The 16,645-nt window shown below is 32.5% G+C and overlaps 4 protein-coding genes, 1 non-coding gene and 1 pseudogene across 9 annotated transcripts; 4 read left to right on the top strand and 2 right to left on the bottom strand.

Moving 5' to 3' along the window:
- On the top strand, positions 1–1,931 carry LOC106360932 (heat stress transcription factor A-4a). 5 transcript variants are annotated; one of them, XM_048738742.1, is made up of 3 exons: positions 1–392; positions 484–701; positions 790–1,931. In XM_048738742.1, exons 2-3 carry the CDS (start codon positions 486–488, stop codon positions 1,672–1,674), a joined length of 1,101 nt encoding a protein of 366 aa, XP_048594699.1. In that variant the 5' UTR covers positions 1–392; positions 484–485; the 3' UTR covers positions 1,675–1,931. The 5 variants fall into 5 exon arrangements, with proteins under 5 accessions (XP_048594699.1, XP_048594698.1, XP_022545645.2 ...); XM_048738741.1 differs by having other exon boundaries at positions 30–392; positions 475–701; XM_022689924.2 differs by having other exon boundaries at positions 105–392; positions 484–707.
- A 173-nt stretch (positions 1,932–2,104) lies between these two features.
- On the bottom strand, positions 2,105–3,642 carry LOC106358868 (transcription repressor OFP5-like). Its single transcript, XM_048738743.1, has one exon. It carries the CDS (start codon positions 3,195–3,197, stop codon positions 2,235–2,237), a length of 963 nt encoding a protein of 320 aa, XP_048594700.1. The 5' UTR covers positions 3,198–3,642; the 3' UTR covers positions 2,105–2,234.
- Positions 3,643–6,229: 2,587 nt separating this feature from the next.
- Positions 6,230–8,586, top strand: LOC111203838 (annotated as a pseudogene).
- On the top strand, positions 7,144–7,215 carry TRNAG-UCC. The gene has a single exon. It is a non-coding gene; the product is annotated as a tRNA-Gly (tRNA).
- A 3,285-nt stretch (positions 8,587–11,871) lies between the features above and the next one.
- LOC106359666 (F-box/kelch-repeat protein At3g13680-like) lies at positions 11,872–14,136 on the top strand. The gene has a single exon (XM_022690728.2). It carries the CDS (start codon positions 12,365–12,367, stop codon positions 13,571–13,573), a length of 1,209 nt encoding a protein of 402 aa, XP_022546449.2. The 5' UTR covers positions 11,872–12,364; the 3' UTR covers positions 13,574–14,136.
- A 388-nt stretch (positions 14,137–14,524) lies between these two features.
- Positions 14,525–16,306, bottom strand: LOC125577336 (transcription factor MYB98-like). Its single transcript, XM_048738739.1, has 3 exons — positions 15,514–16,306; positions 15,238–15,364; positions 14,525–15,139 (listed from the first exon to the last, which is right to left on the bottom strand). The coding sequence occupies exons 1-3, from the start codon at positions 16,188–16,190 to the stop codon at positions 14,663–14,665; spliced, it is 1,281 nt and encodes a 426-aa protein (XP_048594696.1). The 5' UTR covers positions 16,191–16,306; the 3' UTR covers positions 14,525–14,662.
- Between the last annotated feature and the right edge of the window lie 339 nt (positions 16,307–16,645).

The raw sequence follows: 16,645 nt of genomic DNA, 5'->3' as shown, positions 1-16,645 counted from the left end.
TGTTGTGTTGTGCGATTCGTACGCACTTGATCAAACTTTTAGATATCAAAAAAAAAAATCAACACCTTTATTTCGTTTAATTTCTATCCAATAAAAATTGTCGAAAGCTTTGACAATTCTTCTTCTTATAATATCAAGCACCGGGTCAATCGTCTTGTCTACTTTTCTTCACAAGACTCTGTTATTTCCTCAGAGAAACAGAGCAAGACAAAAATCACTGATCTTTGAAAATTCGAGAAGAAGAGAGGTTTCGAGAAGCACTTTTTTCTTTATATTATAGGATTAGGTGAAAATTTAATACAAAAAGGGCTCTAGATTCATTGAATCTGAGAGTAATTTAAAAGGGTTTCTGAGAAGCTTCTGTTTGATTAGTTTCATTACCAAAAACACTGGTGGGTTCTCTCTCACTTGGTTAAAGTTCGAAGCTTTATCCACTTTTGATCGAAAGTTTTGATCTTTGGTTTTCCTGAAAAGCTTTTATAGAGATGGATGAGAGTAACCATGGAGGCTCGCTCCCACCTTTCCTCACCAAAACGTACGAGATGGTTGACGACTCCTCATCTGATTCAATCGTCTCGTGGAGTCCTCAAAGCAACAAAAGCTTCATCGTTTGGAACCCACCGGAGTTTTCAAGAGACCTTCTTCCCAAATTCTTCAAACACAACAACTTCGCAAGCTTTATCCGACAGCTTAACACATACGTAACTGTTTAGTTCTGTTCTGTCTTTTTTTTTTTTTTTTAAACAGAACATTCTTTAGTTTATTTTAAGTTTTTTTGTTTGTTTGTAGGGTTTTAGAAAAGCTGATCCAGAGCAATGGGAGTTTGCTAACGATGATTTCGTGAGAGGTCAGCCTCATCTTATGAAGAACATTCATAGACGCAAACCTGTTCACAGCCATTCTTCACCGAGTCTCCAACCTCACCCATTGACTGATTCAGAACGACAGAGAATGAATGATCAGATCGAGAGACTAACCAAGGAGAAAGAAGTGTTGCTTGAAGAGTTGCAAAAACAAGAGAAGGAACGAGAGATGTTTCAGCAACAAGTTAAAGAACTAAAAGATCAGTTACAGCACATGGAGAAGCGTCAGAAGACGATGGCTTCGTTTGTCTCTCAGGTGTTGGAGAAACCGGAGCTTGCTTTCAATCTCTCTCCGTGTCTACAAGAGACTAACGAGAGGAAAAGAAGGTTCCCTAGGATCGGGTTGGAAGGTTCCACAAGCCCTTCTTCACAGGCAAGAGAGCTTCAGGTGGAACAGTTGGAGTCATCAATAGCGGTTTGGGAGAATCTTGTATCTGAAGATTCTAGCGAGAGTTTGGGACAAGAAACAAGAAGCATGATGACACTTGATGTGGATGAGTCATCTACTTGTCCTGAAAGCCCTCCTCTCCCTTGCATTCAGCTAAGTATCGACACATGTCCTACTTCTCCAAGGACCATCGACATGAACTCTGAGCCTAATGCTTCCAAAGAACAGACCATTGTTGCTCCTCCTCCTCCAGGAGCAGGAGGGAATGATGTCTTCTGGCAACAGCTTTTGACAGAGAACCCTGGCTCAACTGGGCAAAAGGAAGTTCAATCAGAGAGGAAAGATGATAAAGCTGAGAAATGTTGGTGGGATTCGAGGAATGTAAATACACTTACAGAACAGCTTGGACATCTGACTTCTTGAGATAGAGAAGTTGTTGTGTTAAAGGATCTCTACTTCAGATCTGTTTATAGTTTCTTGTAACATAGGTTTCTTTTTTCTTGTCGGTTCATTTTATTTTGGGTCTGGTTCTGCTTTTCATCATCACATGTTATGTCCTTTCAGTTCACTCTAGCAGACTGTAACATTAATCTTGCAGGACTGTAGAAGCTTGACCTGACAACTTTGTTCAGTTATTTTTCTGTCTTTGATACTTTGATTCATGTGAGAGTTAGGCATCATCTAGAAGCTCTGCTACATTCTCTATTATGCAAAAGATTATGACTGATACTCCCTCTGCTTTTTATTAGATCACAATTTCAAGATCGTGTACATAGATTAAAAAAATATTTAATTTTGTTTTACATTTTTAAATAATTATCATTAATTATTCACTTAAACAAAATTCAACCAATAATAAAATACACAAGAAAATACTAAGGGTGATACAAAGTTAAATAGAAAAAGTCATCTAATTTGGAAAAACAAATTCTATAAAACTCCAATATTAAAAACTGAGGGATAATTACTATTCTACACCAAAATTAATGTAAATATAAATCACTGTGCACCTGCTGAAACACATTGATGATCATGTCATGATATTCATTGGTATTGAGTCTAAGATAACAAACCAGAAGCTCTTTGAGTTCTTCAGGGTGGTTGATAATACCATTCTCCATGATCATCTCCACCATTGAATCTGTAAAATCCTTCTGAGGATCACTCGAGCATTTCACAACTGCAAAGCTTTCCTTCTCTGTTCCTCCTCCATCGTGGTCACGTGCTCTCAGTTTAGCCTTCTTCAAGTCTTCCATAGCTTTAACTCTGCATGTTCTTGGTGAAAAGACTCTAACATTGCTGTTTTCTTTTATTCCTAGCTCCCTTCTTAGGTACATAGATTTCCTCTGTTGGTCAGCCTTCAGCTTCACTTCTCTTAGTTTTATTTCCTTCAGCTTCACAAAATCTTCTCTACTGTAGCTTCTTGTACATGTTCTTGTGGCTGGTTTTTGCACCTTGACCTCTGACTCCTGTTCTGATCTCTTTGGTTTTTGTAGGAGAAGCTTTTGGTCACGTCTCTTCTTATCTCTGTTCACGTGAATTCTTGGCGTCATGATCACCGTTGCTCCTTTGTCTCTATCCATTGCCTCTACTTCTAGGAAGCCACGCGTCTCTCTTTGGTAATCTCTTGCTTTCTTCTTCACACTGCTCATGATCTCTTCAAACTTCTCATTTGACTCCATGCCTGCTGACCTTTTTGCAACGTTCTCCTTTTCTACTGATACTCTCTGTAACCTTTTGCTGCTCTCATGAATATCATTTCGAGGTTTAGTAGAACTCAAGGAAGATTTTGTAGACATCTTCTGGCTAGCTTCATCATGATGCTTCTTCTCCTGTGCAGGTTTCAAGTCAGAAGAACCTCTCAACTTTGAAAACCAAGAAACATGATGAGCACGAGACAAAGAAGATGAAGAAGGAACATGTTTCTTTCTTCCCCATTTCATCATTCCTAAAGATCCGAGAAGCCAGATGTAGCCAGATGTTTTGAACAAATGCGAATTAACTTAAGAGAGAAAAACACACTTAAAGAAAATACCCGTTTTAGGATTATAAATATTAATAGGGAGATGAGAAGATGTTTCTTTAACGGGTAAAAGCTATTGCAGTTTGAAAAAGAGAACCAAATCAGCCTGAATCATCTTGTGCCCACTTTTAACCTTGTGAAAACTTTTTTTTTTATTGGTTTTGTAATCTCTGGGTAAGTTGTGGAATTTATACCGAAGTAGGGGACCAGTTGCATCAATCAGAAACCAAACTTCATTGATGACAAAGACTTAGGCTATGTCTTCTTTCGGAGTAACGTGACCGATCCAAGAACCACACGAATCATCCCATCTTTTAGTTTTGTAGTAGCTGTCTTAATTGCGTAAAACCCATAGTTAAACACTTGGGTTCTTGGCTCATGGAATCTAGTGCCTATGCAATGATTACATTTACATTATTATGTCCCTTACGCCTGGACGTTTTTAACTCAACCCGAAGTACTTACCTAGACCCGAACCAGAAAAACCGAAACCGAATCCGAACTGTTATACAAAAATATCCGAACGGGACTTATGAGCTTAGTACTTTGGTGTTTGGTTATAATCTGAACCGAACCGACATCCGAACTAGGATCCGAAGATATCCGAAATTAGTTAAATATGTTAAAGTTTTTATATTTAAGATGATTTAGATATTTTAGGATATTCAAAATATTTTTTTAGTTTGTTTTAATTGTTATTTTGAATACTTTTTAGTTAATTTAGATAGTTTAACTAATTTTTAATTAGATTTGTAAACAATTTATATATTTTGAAAATTTTTTGTCAATTTTTAAGGTTTAAAAAAAATATTTTTAGACGATTTTAAACATTGGTTACATCCGAACCGAACCGAACCCGAAAGAAACCGAACCGAAACCGATCTGATAATTAGTAAAATCCGAATAGTACTTCTGAGCATAACACCAAAAATTCGTAAATCCAAAGTATCCGGACCGAAACCGAACGGTCCACCGAACGCCCAGGCCTAATGTCCCTAATCATTTAGCAGACCGGTTACATAATTAGCCCCAAACCCTAGTTTTCGTCAAAAAAGAACAATATGATTGTCATATCGGTCCCGGGTCCTAGACTAAGAGATTTCTTAATCATGAAGATGGTAAAGCTATAGGATTCAGGGTTATGGTTTAGAGATTTTGTGAAGTTGGTGTTGTCCTGATTTTAGAGGAACAGCTCAAATCTCTCCATATGGATATATACCTACCTTGAGATATGGTGGTTCGTGTCATCGACCACCAACTTGTTCATGATTTTGATTTTTAACTTATACTAGGATAAGACATGCACCTTAGGCATAATGAGTTTATTTGTATATATTATCGATAATTTTTTTATATATTTAATCATTTTATTTATACATATATAATATTTTTTTTGTTATTATTATATAATTTATTTCCGATGTACCGGATTAATTTTTATTAAAAATTTTGGAACTAAACTAAAATTAATATATCATGGGTTGATCGAATTAGACACTAAACAAATTATGACACAAAAACCTCTTTTTTTTCACCGAACACATTCTTGAAAAAGTGAACAGTATTGTTTCCACAGTTGAATTATTTTGACATTTATCTTCTATATGGTTTTGAAAGGTTTCAGATCAATCATTGAATTGATACATGTCATTTTAATATTTTTAGTTGTATGCTTAAAGAAAACTTATATTTTTGTGATTTAAATTTTTTTTAAAAAAATCAAAATAAAACATATAAGAAAAAATATAACATATAAGAAAAATATAACATATATGGTTTCCTCATTTTTGCAATTTAAAATCTTTTTAAGAAATCTAAAATATAACATATAAAGTTTTCTCATTTTTGTAAAAGTCATTTAAAAAAATTCAAAATATAACATATAAGAAAAAATCTAATTTTTTATTATATGATTAATGTGATTGTTTAATTTTTTTGATAATATAAAATTAAACAAAAATGAAGAAAGATACAAAAATTGTTATCAAATTTTTATTATTCATAATCATTAATTACTATATATATGTTAATCATATTACGTAATTTTTCATAGCTTTTATTTAAAAAAAATACACGCTTATTATATTTTGAATTAATATAATATTCTCTAGAAATTTGATTTGGACAAACATTTTTTTCAATTGATTTTTAACCTGCCACGTAAGCTAAATTGACATCTTAATTAAATGACACCTAAGCATAATTTTTTTTTCATTAGTATAAATTTAAGGTTACAATTTTTAAAATAATCTTCGATTAATATACAGCGGATTTTCTTCTATAAAGAAGTGCTTTTATCTAATAAGTTTTTTTGTTTCTCTTATATTGTAAAGACTTGAGATTGAAGCATTAGCAAATTCACCAGATCCAGGCTCTTCTACTTTATAATCTGAAAAGGAATAAAAGAATAGTACCCCGCGCGTATGATATAAGAAATTTTAATTTTAAATGATCTGTTATGATTTTTTGGACTGTCCATATTATTAAAAACGACAAGACGTTCGACTATTATGCGGTATATTTAGTGATGGCAATATGAACCCGTTGTACTTTTATTGAAAATGTTGTAAGTTAAGTTTAATTTGATTGATATAATTATTTTAACAAATACAATATTTTTTCCAAATTTCTGTGTGTTTACAAAAAATTAAGATTTCAACGATTGACTCCATAAGAAATTTGTCACTTTTTTTTCTATAACAGTCCCGATTTTTGTTTACCATGTATCAAATTGTGTTTATTATACAAATGTGCCAATAATATCATTCACCAGACACCAATGCAAATATACAATGTATTGCTTGAATAACATATAATTTCCTTAGGTATACTAAATTTTGTTGAACTTTTACGTTCACTATTATGAAATATACAACATAATGCTCACCTTTAATATCTTTTTTAATTTCAATAAAAAGTACTAGTTAGTACATCAAGTGCTTCAATGTTTAAAGAATGAAGATGGGAATAGCGTTTTACGTGATTGAGCCAACTATGGAACACTATGGTTGAATGGTGGTTGGTGGATTGAGCCAACAAGAAGCAAAGAGCAATGCGGTATATTCTACAAACGACATAATAGGATATCAACCATTGCGATAACTTTTCTTAAAAGTCGTATTTTTTTACCAAATCGTTTTATTTTTTGCTGGTTTGCATCATGCATATAATATTTCGACGACTATTGAGAATGATGAGTCAATTTTTGACTGTTTTAATTGACTCAAGATTATATCATGTCATGTTCATTGTTAATGCTGATTAAATGCTGACTATATGCGGCCAATATACTTTAATTAATACTCATCCTTTACAGCAAAGCAAGTGTGCTCTCTTTTTTTTTTTTTACCAATCTAAGTTTCATAAATAAAGCTTATACTCCAACCATGGAAAACTCATTGAATCACAACAAAGTAGCCATACTGATTAAAAATACTGTTGCATCAAAAGCTGAACGGCCGGAAACATTAACATAACCGCATAAACAACTTAATATAAAGCACCAAAAGTTCTAAACGGTGAGATAAAAATCATAGGACACACACAATGAACTAGCTGCGAATGCACTTTGAGGTCACAGAAAGTGACTTGAAAGTAAAATGTCTTTGAAATTTTCTTTATGATTTCACTAGAGATGATTTCTGATGCAAATAAACTTTATTTGGTCAAATGAATGGTGAAGTATCACAAAAGGAAAGTATTAGTCAATTATATTTAAGACCTCATTTCATCTGCTCCCAGTCAATCACAGCATATTTAAGAGATCTCAAATTAATACTGTTTTGTTTAAAAAACACTCAAGTACTTAACAAATGTTTCTGGTAGAAATAATATAAGTTAACTATATTGCTTCCTATTATTTAACAAGAGCGTCTGTAGTCCAACGGTTAGGATAATTGCCTTCCAAGCAATAGACCCGGGTTCGACTCCCGGCAGACGCATTTTTCAGTACTCTTTTGTTTTATGCTTAATGGAGTAAACGATGTTGTTTGATCTGTTTTGGTAGGTTCATCGAAACATTGTGCTTATTCAGTGTTTGAGAAACTAACTAGCGGATCAACCGAGGAACTGGTTAGTGCAATGGACAATTCTAGAATCATTCTTCTGGCTGGAGCTACTGGTGGTGTAGGTAGAAGTGTTGTTGATATCTTTGAGGAGAAGAAGCTCGACTGTTAAAGCTCTGGTACTAACCTTTTGGATGTACTTCTCGATATTAAAAAAATGTGGGCAGTAATAAACTTTGTGTGAAAATATCAAAAGGTAAGGAATGAAGAGAAGGCTCGGACGAAGTTAGGAACCGACATTGATTTCGTGAGGAACTCCACAGTTTCAAGATCATTGATAACTATTTGCTTACTTCTTAGATTCTTGATTTAATCAGTGGGCTAAAATCAGATTGTTGCAGACATTACAAAGGAAAATAAATTAGTTCCTTAATAGTTCAAAGGGGTGAGGAAAGTGATCAATGCTGTTTCTGTTATAGTCTGTCGAAAGGAAGGATATGAACCTGAGAGACAAAAATACATTTAGGTTTTTTCTTAAAGATTTGATGCTCTTTTCTTATATATTCCACCCCCCCCCCGCTCAAGGAGTCAGGTTCTTCTAGCCAGAGGTGATGGGACTGAAAAGAACATTTCTTAAGTTCAATTTTCAACAAAACTAAACATATAGATTGTATGGTGATACACAGATAAAAGGCGACTCTCCCGAGTTAGTGGAATACACGGGAATGAAGAACTTGATCAATGATGTTAAAGATAGTGTTAAACTTGAGAACGGGAAGCTTCTTTTCGTTGGTGGGGGTAAGTTGAGTCGCGTAACTTGATTAGTCTTTTTACTTGACATAACCTTTTTTGAGAAAAAGTTGAAGTCGATGTATTTATATATATAACACATTTAAATATCTACATTGGGGAGCCTTGGATGATGTTGTAGTGGGAGTTGTCAGCGAAAGTAACTTCATAGTAGACCTAACCGGTGGTTTGTTTTGTTTACTTTCTTTAGTAAATGTTTTCTTCTCTTTGCTTTTTCTTTTCAGCTTATGTTTAGCAAATTAAGCAGGACCATTTGAACATTCGAGCGTACATTCAACAGCCTGTAACTCTAAGGTGCGTTTAGTTTCTTTCTCCATAGAAACAAGAATCTTCACTAAACTCTGAATTGGCATTTGGTTTATATGCGGTTACAGGTTTGTTCATGTTGGTTCTGTTTGGAGTAAACCGACCAGAGAGACCCGGTTTGGATCTAAGCAAACAACCTCCGGATGTGAGAGTAAACAAGGAGCTTGACTTAATTCTCACTTACAAGTTAAAGACAGAAAATTTGAGAACCTCATTTTCACAAAAATTGAGGATTAAATCAAGAAGATGTTTAATTTCTCATTTGAGCTATTTTGTGTGTTTGTTTTCAAGTTAAAAAGTACCGTTCAGCGAACCTTTCACAATAGATCCCCAGAGTCATCCACCATAGAAAGACTACAAAGAGTATTTCAAGAATCTGAAAGATGGAATCACTGGCAAAGAAGCTTTGGAACAGAGTAATGTTTCTGTTTGAAACATGATTTCTCTTTTGTTTGTTGTATCTGAAAAATCTTTTGCGAGTAACAACAAAATAAAGATTGTAGATCAAGATTAATAAACAAAGCGTATTCAACGACAACAATAAATATTATACCATTTGATCCGTGGAGGTTCTAGAACATTGTGAAGCTTCTCTGCCATTTCTTTGCCTGTCAGAATTGTGCCTTGTGGTGTAAGAAAAGTGGTGCGTTGAAACGGTGGAGACCAGATTCCACTTTTCTGGTAATCGAACTGAAACTCAGACACGTCAATGTACCTGTCAAGAAGCTTGTCTGAAACTGGTTTTGATACGTTCTGACTTAAAACAGAGGAAGATGAAGATGGAGAATCAGACATTGTCAGTTTATAAAATTAAGACAAAACAGAAAGTTTTTGATTGGCGGGTTTCAGATTCACGAGGAAAGGTTTGATGGAGACTTTTGTGGTAATGACAAAATAATGGGATTTTCAGCAAAATAATGGAGGATGAGTGGGAAGGAGCACAGAACATTTGTCTGTTTATTTTTATTTATTTTTTGTTTCTTTGCTAATAGAAAAGATGCGTTGATTTTGGGCACAGAGTACAAATCATTGAGTGCTGTTTTCCTTTCCAAGAATCATTGTGCTCTTTCACATGGCAAATGTTAACCTACACGTGAGATTTTTTTTTAAATAGTACTTCCTCCGTTTTAAATTACTTGTCGTTGTAGATTTCGGTACACAGATTAAGAAAACATTTAATTTTGTATATTTACTATATAAAAATTTTATTTCTAATACATCTAACCACATTTTAACCAATTCAGAAATAGACTAAAATATAAAATCAATAAATTTTGCATTGAAATTATAAAACGACACTTATTTTAAAACAAATTTTTTACCCTAAAACAACAAGTAATCTGAAACAGAGAGAGTACTCCTTTTTTTTCATGGAGTAATAAATATTGTTGTCTAGTAACAAAATAAGTGTCATTTAAAATTTTAATGCAAAATTTATGAACTTATTTTTCATTTTAATTTTTAATGTTTTAAATATGATTAGGTGTATAGGTAATTTTTATGAAAATATACAAAGTTGAATGTTTTGTTAATCTGTGTATAAATTTAAAATGACACTTCAAAATTTAAAATGAAACAGAGGAAATATATATACTGAAAAACAAAAATCATGTTAAAAAGATTAATGGTCTTGAAATAGTATATGAGTCCAATGAGTATCAAACTCCACTTATGACATTGAGGTATAGAACTTGATTGTGGTTAAAGTCTTTCCACAACTGTATCTTTTTACACTGCCAAAACTTTCCTACCATGTTTTTTGGTTGTAAAAGACAAAACACTAAAGTACTAATATCTTAGTCTGAAGATTTATTACTAAATATTAATGTTCGCAAACATACGACCACCTAGAGAATTAAAATTTTCAAAACATATAAAAATTTGCTTAATTTTACAAAAACTAAAACTGTAGCTTTTTCTAATAAGGCACATAGACTATATATAAAGAACATGTGGTGGCTTTATATATATATATATATATAGCAAAATATTCTTATAAATTACATTGTTTCGGAAACCCAAAATGAAGTATGATGTCCAAAATATTTTTCCTAAAAGTCTACTTTATTTGTAAAGTTATTTCAAATGTTGAACCTCTTTTATATGATAGTTTTCAAATGTTGAACCTATTCTTGACATTGTTTTTAAAGGCTCTTCGATTCTCTTCTTAACTAGAACACATTTTATGATTTTAATATATACCTTTAGATACTATATATATATATATAGCATTTATATCTTACTACTTTGAAAGATATTAAAATACGATTGATTATAATTTTATTATTAATATGTATATAATAAATTAACATTAATATAATTATTATCTTTAATATGTTATAATTGTATACTTGAATATTGTATAACATCATCTCAAATTCCAATTGAACATTTTCTATTTTGCATTATTCTCAAAAGGATAAGCAGTAAATATGTAGAACTAATAATCTCCTAGAACTTTGATATAAATATTTATATTTAATATTTATTTATATTTTTAGTAATTATTTTAAAATATGATAATAAATCATAGATCATCATTAATATCACAATAAATAATATAATAGCAGAAATAGAAATATAATAATATTTTTTAAAAATTGGAATCTTATTTGTTAATATTTTTATAATTATATTAATATATAATTTTTATTACTAAAAAAATTCTTTCAGATTTTATGTAGCTTTTTAAATTATAATTTTCTAATCTCAGTATCATTAATTTCTTTTAATATGTACAAAATTTAGAAATATTTTCTTTTTTAGGTTTTGATAGGTATATACTCCCTTCGTTTCGATTTAATTATCGTTTTAGAGTTTCAATGCAAAGTTTATCAATAAGATTCTCTATTTTATTTTTCTATTAGTTGAAATATGGTTAGGTGTATAGGTAATTGTGTTTTTTTTTGAAAATATACAAAATCATATGTTTTCTTAATCTGTATGCATAAAGCTACAATGAAAATTAAAATTTAATAAATTTTATTTTTAAATATAATTTAAATTTTAAAATTTTTGTTTCTGCATGGTGCAGTAAAACATTTAGTAATAAATATATAAATTAGAAACATATATATGATATGTTATATATATATTTACAGAATTATATATATAAATTATATACAAATTCTATAATTATTATATTTTATGTAATTTTTACAATATTTTATTTATTAAATTTATTATTTTTGTTAATGAAATTTAAAAAGTAAATAATTTTTTTGTAATGAATTAATTTTATTTTATATTGTTTTAGAGTTTTTTTTATTTAAATTTTTATTTTATTTTTACTGATCGAACCGGATATCCGGGTAAAATATAAAAAAAAATTGATATTCAAACAGTGAATATCCGGGTAGTTATGGACCGAATCGAATCGGTCACAAATATGCCTAAAAACAATGATATTTGATTCATCCTATCCTTAGAAACTCTTGCGTCATGTATATTTTTGTGAGTTATTCAAAAAAAATTCCTATCACTTAAATTTTAACTATAAACTACAAATGTGTCAAAATATTAATTTCATAATAGTGAGATTCTGTTTAAATTATTGATCAGTATTTAAAGCTCTTCTTTCAGAAAAAAAAAATGCAGTAAAGAGGCAAATAGCAACAAAATAAAGAGTTCCAACTTACAAAAAGAAAAAAAAAAAAACTTGCGAGTGTATATATTCGTGCCCATAACAGTTTAGTAAACCCATTATAAATTATTAAGCCCACGATGAATTAGGGTTAGATGTGTGTCGGCGTGTGTCTTATGCTTAGACACATACACGTGATACCTTATTTTCTTGTATCATCATCGATTGCTGCAGGTCATCGCGCGGTTCAGCCCTTTGTGAGTATTTGTGTCATTGTTATCTATATATGTTAATTGAATTAAGTTGATTCGCATCTAGTGTTGTTATGTTAATCTAATCATTATAAATGCAGCTAGCGTTTGTTGAAACTCGGATGAATGATCAGAAATGATGACGATGATGTGCGATCTTCCACATGATTTGTTGGGTGAGAAGATACTCGCCAAAGTTCCAATAACATCTCTAAAAGCAATACGATCTACTTGCAAACTATGGAATGTTTTATCCAAAGACTTTATTGTTGGTAAAACAACATCAAGGCAACATGAGTTTCTAGGGTTCATGACAATACGTAGTAAGGTTTGTTCCTTGAGATTCGGTCTCCAAGGAATCCACAATCAGGACGCTTTGGTTGATCCATCTACGAAGCAAGTAAGGTTACTTGATCAAGTTGAGATAACTAAAATATTTCACTGTGATGGTTTAGTCTTATGTGTCACTAAAGAGAACTCGAAGCTTTTGGTGTGGAACCCTTATCTAGGGCAAACAAAGTGGATCGAAACAAGAAAGCAGCTCCACAAGTCAAACATGTATGCTCTCGGATGCAATAACAATAGTAAAGTCCCTAACTATAAAATCTTGAGGCTACACTGTTGTTATGATTATTATAACCATGGCCGACTCAGTGGGTCTGAAATCTACAATTCTATGTCTGAATCATGGAGTGTTCTTGACCTCATTCCCGACTGTGAAATTGATTATTATCAACGCGGGGTGACTCTGAAGGGAGATACTTACTTTTTTGCTAGAGGAACTGCACCTCATGAAGTGGGAAATGATGCGTGCATAATAGGGCTTGGCGTTTTTATGCTATGTTTCGATTATACAAAAGAGAGATTTGGACCGCATCTGACTCTCCCGTTTACAATCACTGATAACCGCCACGAGGCTGTGGTTTTATCTTGTGTTAGGGAGGAGCAACTCGCCGTGCTTTATGAGAAGTCGCAATCTAACATATTGGATTTTTGGGTTACAAATAAGATTGAGTCTAATGTGGTGTCCTGGAGCAAGTTTTTGAAGGTGGATTTGACAATAAAACAACCGAGACACCCTTTGGTTCACAGGAATCATGGGAGCTTCTTCATTGACGAGGAGAAGAAAGTCGCTGTGGTTTTCGATATAGGCTTAAATGACTCATCCAGGCACTACGCAACAACAGCTTTCATTGTTGGAGAAGAAGGATACTTCACATCAGTGAACATCGGAAAAGAACCCACAAGGTCTGGAAGTTATCATCCTCCACTTGTGTCTTCTTCTTATCTTCCAAGTTTATTACAAATCAACCAACCACACCAAAGGAAAGAAACAGCTGTCTAGTTTTACCTTGATTTGTTTCTTGTATCGTCCACTTTTTTCATGTCATTTTGAACAAATGAGAGGCATTTTCACAAAAATGTCTAGTACCAAATTCTTTTATTAGTTCTGTAATTCTTCAACCACAAAACTCATATGAGCCTTTACCAGAGGAAATTGAGATGTTTTGATTTCAATTTATTCTCATTGTGTTTGAGACATATATTCCAGAAGAAATTGCAAAGCTCGTGACACAGAAGGAAACGAACTTCGAAGATTAGTTTACGTCTTCATAGAGAAGAGACCTTGATATGAGTATCACAAGAAGGCTGGAGCAGAGAGCACATTGGGAAAAGCTTCAAATTCAACACATAATGTCTGCGTTTTTAAGAAATGCTCTATTCATTCTTTATCTTGGTTGTTATCACTTCGTCAACAATAGCAAAGCCCTCAGTGAAGCAATAGTTTTCTTTTTATGTCTTAATAAGATTTGCAAAAAACGGATTTGACTGGGAGAGTTTTCTTTGCGTTTTGGGTTGTTCTTTGTCTTTATCCTTTCCTTAAAGATCTTATGAGAAGACAGAACAGAACACCCACCATTGTTATTCTCTGGTCTATCATTGCTTGCTTCTGTGTTTTTTTCTTGTTTTGGTTCGAATCAATCCTTTCCTATCTAGGACTGATACGACCTCCTTTCCCCAGAACTGCCTTTTGATCGATTGCTAAGAGATGACTTTATGTATGTTAGGTTTTGTAATATTCTTGTTGTAATATTCTTGTTGTACAAGTTAGGTTTTGGGGTCTCTGTTACTTCAGCATGTTAAACTAATCTTCACCTTCTTAAATACATATAAATACATTTTTTTTATTTCTCATCAAAAAAATGCAAATTATTAATGCAAACAAACATTTACAAGAGAATGATTAAAATATGAAATCATTTGGTTTCATTTGAAAGAAACACACTCTGTTGTAACATGTAAAGTTGTAAACATAAAATATAGTTATGTTGTTTTATTGAGTGGAATTATTTTTGCTCAAAGTTTGGTGGAATCTCTCTCATACCAAAAAAACGAAACCAAAAAAAAAAACTAAAGAAAAGAGCAATACAAATCAGATTCCATGAACAAAAGCATCGATGTCAGCCTGAGGAAAATCATCAAGCAACGAGTCAATGCTACATCCTTCCTCAAGCAGGTTCTCATTAAATCCGAAGCCATCAGCAAACACACATTCAGGCACAACCCTGTCTTGTCCATAAAACTTCTCTTCCTTCTTCTTCTTCTCCTCAACCGCCACAATATCCTTCTTCTTGTTACTTTCTTTGCGTCTACCTCTTGCAGGAACAGAAGAAGACGACAAAACTCCCAAATCCAAGCTCTTAATGTAATCCTGCAATAGAGAAGGTCTTGGATACTTAGACCTACACTTTCTCTTGGAGAATTGTCTTCGTTTTGTTGCGTTCCAATGGTTCTTGATCGAGTTTTCTGTTCTTCCAGGGAGTCTTTTTGCAATCTCAGCCCATTTGTTTCCAATCTCTTTATGAAATTCTATTAACACTCTGTCTTCGTCTTCACTCCATGTTTCTTTCTGTGAAAAATATATTCATAATTAATCTCTCAAACACTATTTAATATTTGGTTTCCATAATCATCACGACATGAATCTTGGTTACTAGTTGTTAATACCTTAATGTCAGGTCTCAAATGGTTATGCCATCTCTCTCTACATTGCTTCCCAATCCTTCCTGGTAACACTTGGGCGATGTGTGACCATTTCCTCAATCCGTATTTTTCCACAAGCTGAACTAATATCCTATTATATATCAAAATATATTACGGTTTTATTGGTAACAATTGTTAGTAATCTTGCGTAATAAGTATATAATATAATGAGACTATATATATCGTCAGAAATATTGATTATGCAGTATGATCGTAAGCTTTATATTGTTAATAACGAACCTGTCTTCTTCAGCAGTCCATTGTCCTTTGACTAAGGTTGTATTATTCTTTCCTTTCCATGATGATGAAGACGATGATGAAGACAAGTTTCTTGTCAGAAAAGGTTTGGTCTTGTTGAAACTCATCGCTTTATAACAATTATTATCTGCAGAAACACATGAAACTTCATCTGGCATCATGAAGTTCGTAGGCTTGATTATTGCCGTAGGAAGGTATTCAAAAGGGAGCATCCTCATCATCATCATGTTGTTTTGTTCCAAGTCAACAGGATTATGTTCATCGACCAAACTGATCTCTTGGTGACGATGATCACGAGTGAAGTACTGATTGTCTGAAGCTTGGAAATGATGATTCATCAAATGTGGCTTAGATTCATAAAAGTCGACCAAGTTTTCTTGGTAAGAGCAATGTTGCAAGGGAACCTTATTGATACAAGACAACGTCCTTGGGGCACCTAGCAAAGAAGGATTTGAAGACGTAGAGCCATGATGATGATGATATTGATGATCAAACTGATGATCATGATCAAGATGGTGAAAATCTTGAAGAAAACTTGTGGGCTTTGATTGGTCAACGACTTCGAATGGAAAATCTTCTTCTTTCATATGTTCTTCGTCACGTGTGAATTTAGTTAGGTTTAGAGGTGCAAAACCACTCTCGTCGACGTAATTCTCCATATTTTTCGGAAAGAGGAGAAAAAACTAATTAATTAGTAAAAAAAAGTGAAGTATTTTTGCTTTTCTTGTGTGTTGCTTTGTTCTTTCTCGTATTTGTAAGGTAGAGGAAGAATGAAAGACATTTAATATGTGTGTTCTTACTATGCCCATTAATTTGTTAGTAAAAATATAACGTTTAGAGTTTGTTGTAGCATTAGTGTTATTAAATTTAATTAACGTTTAGAGTTTGTTGTAGCATTGTGTTATTAAATTCAACCATGTCTTAAAAGATGGAAGGAAAAAAATAATTGAGTAAATTAATTTCAAAGTTTAGACATAGATTGCAGCAAGGAAAGAAAATCTACTAATGTAGTTTTAGTGATATATTACTAAGTACAGTATAGTTCATGCTTATTTTTCCCTTTGAAAGATTGTAAGATGTATAATTTTGATGAAAATCTGCTACTTGATTAATT

Source organism: Brassica napus, chromosome A8, assembly GCF_020379485.1.
Source record: "Brassica napus cultivar Da-Ae chromosome A8, Da-Ae, whole genome shotgun sequence".
In the NCBI taxonomy this organism is placed as follows: Eukaryota; Viridiplantae; Streptophyta; class Magnoliopsida; order Brassicales; family Brassicaceae; genus Brassica; species Brassica napus.
The sequence above is the reverse complement of the archived record's forward strand: the minus strand, read 5'-3'. Positions and strand labels throughout refer to the sequence as shown.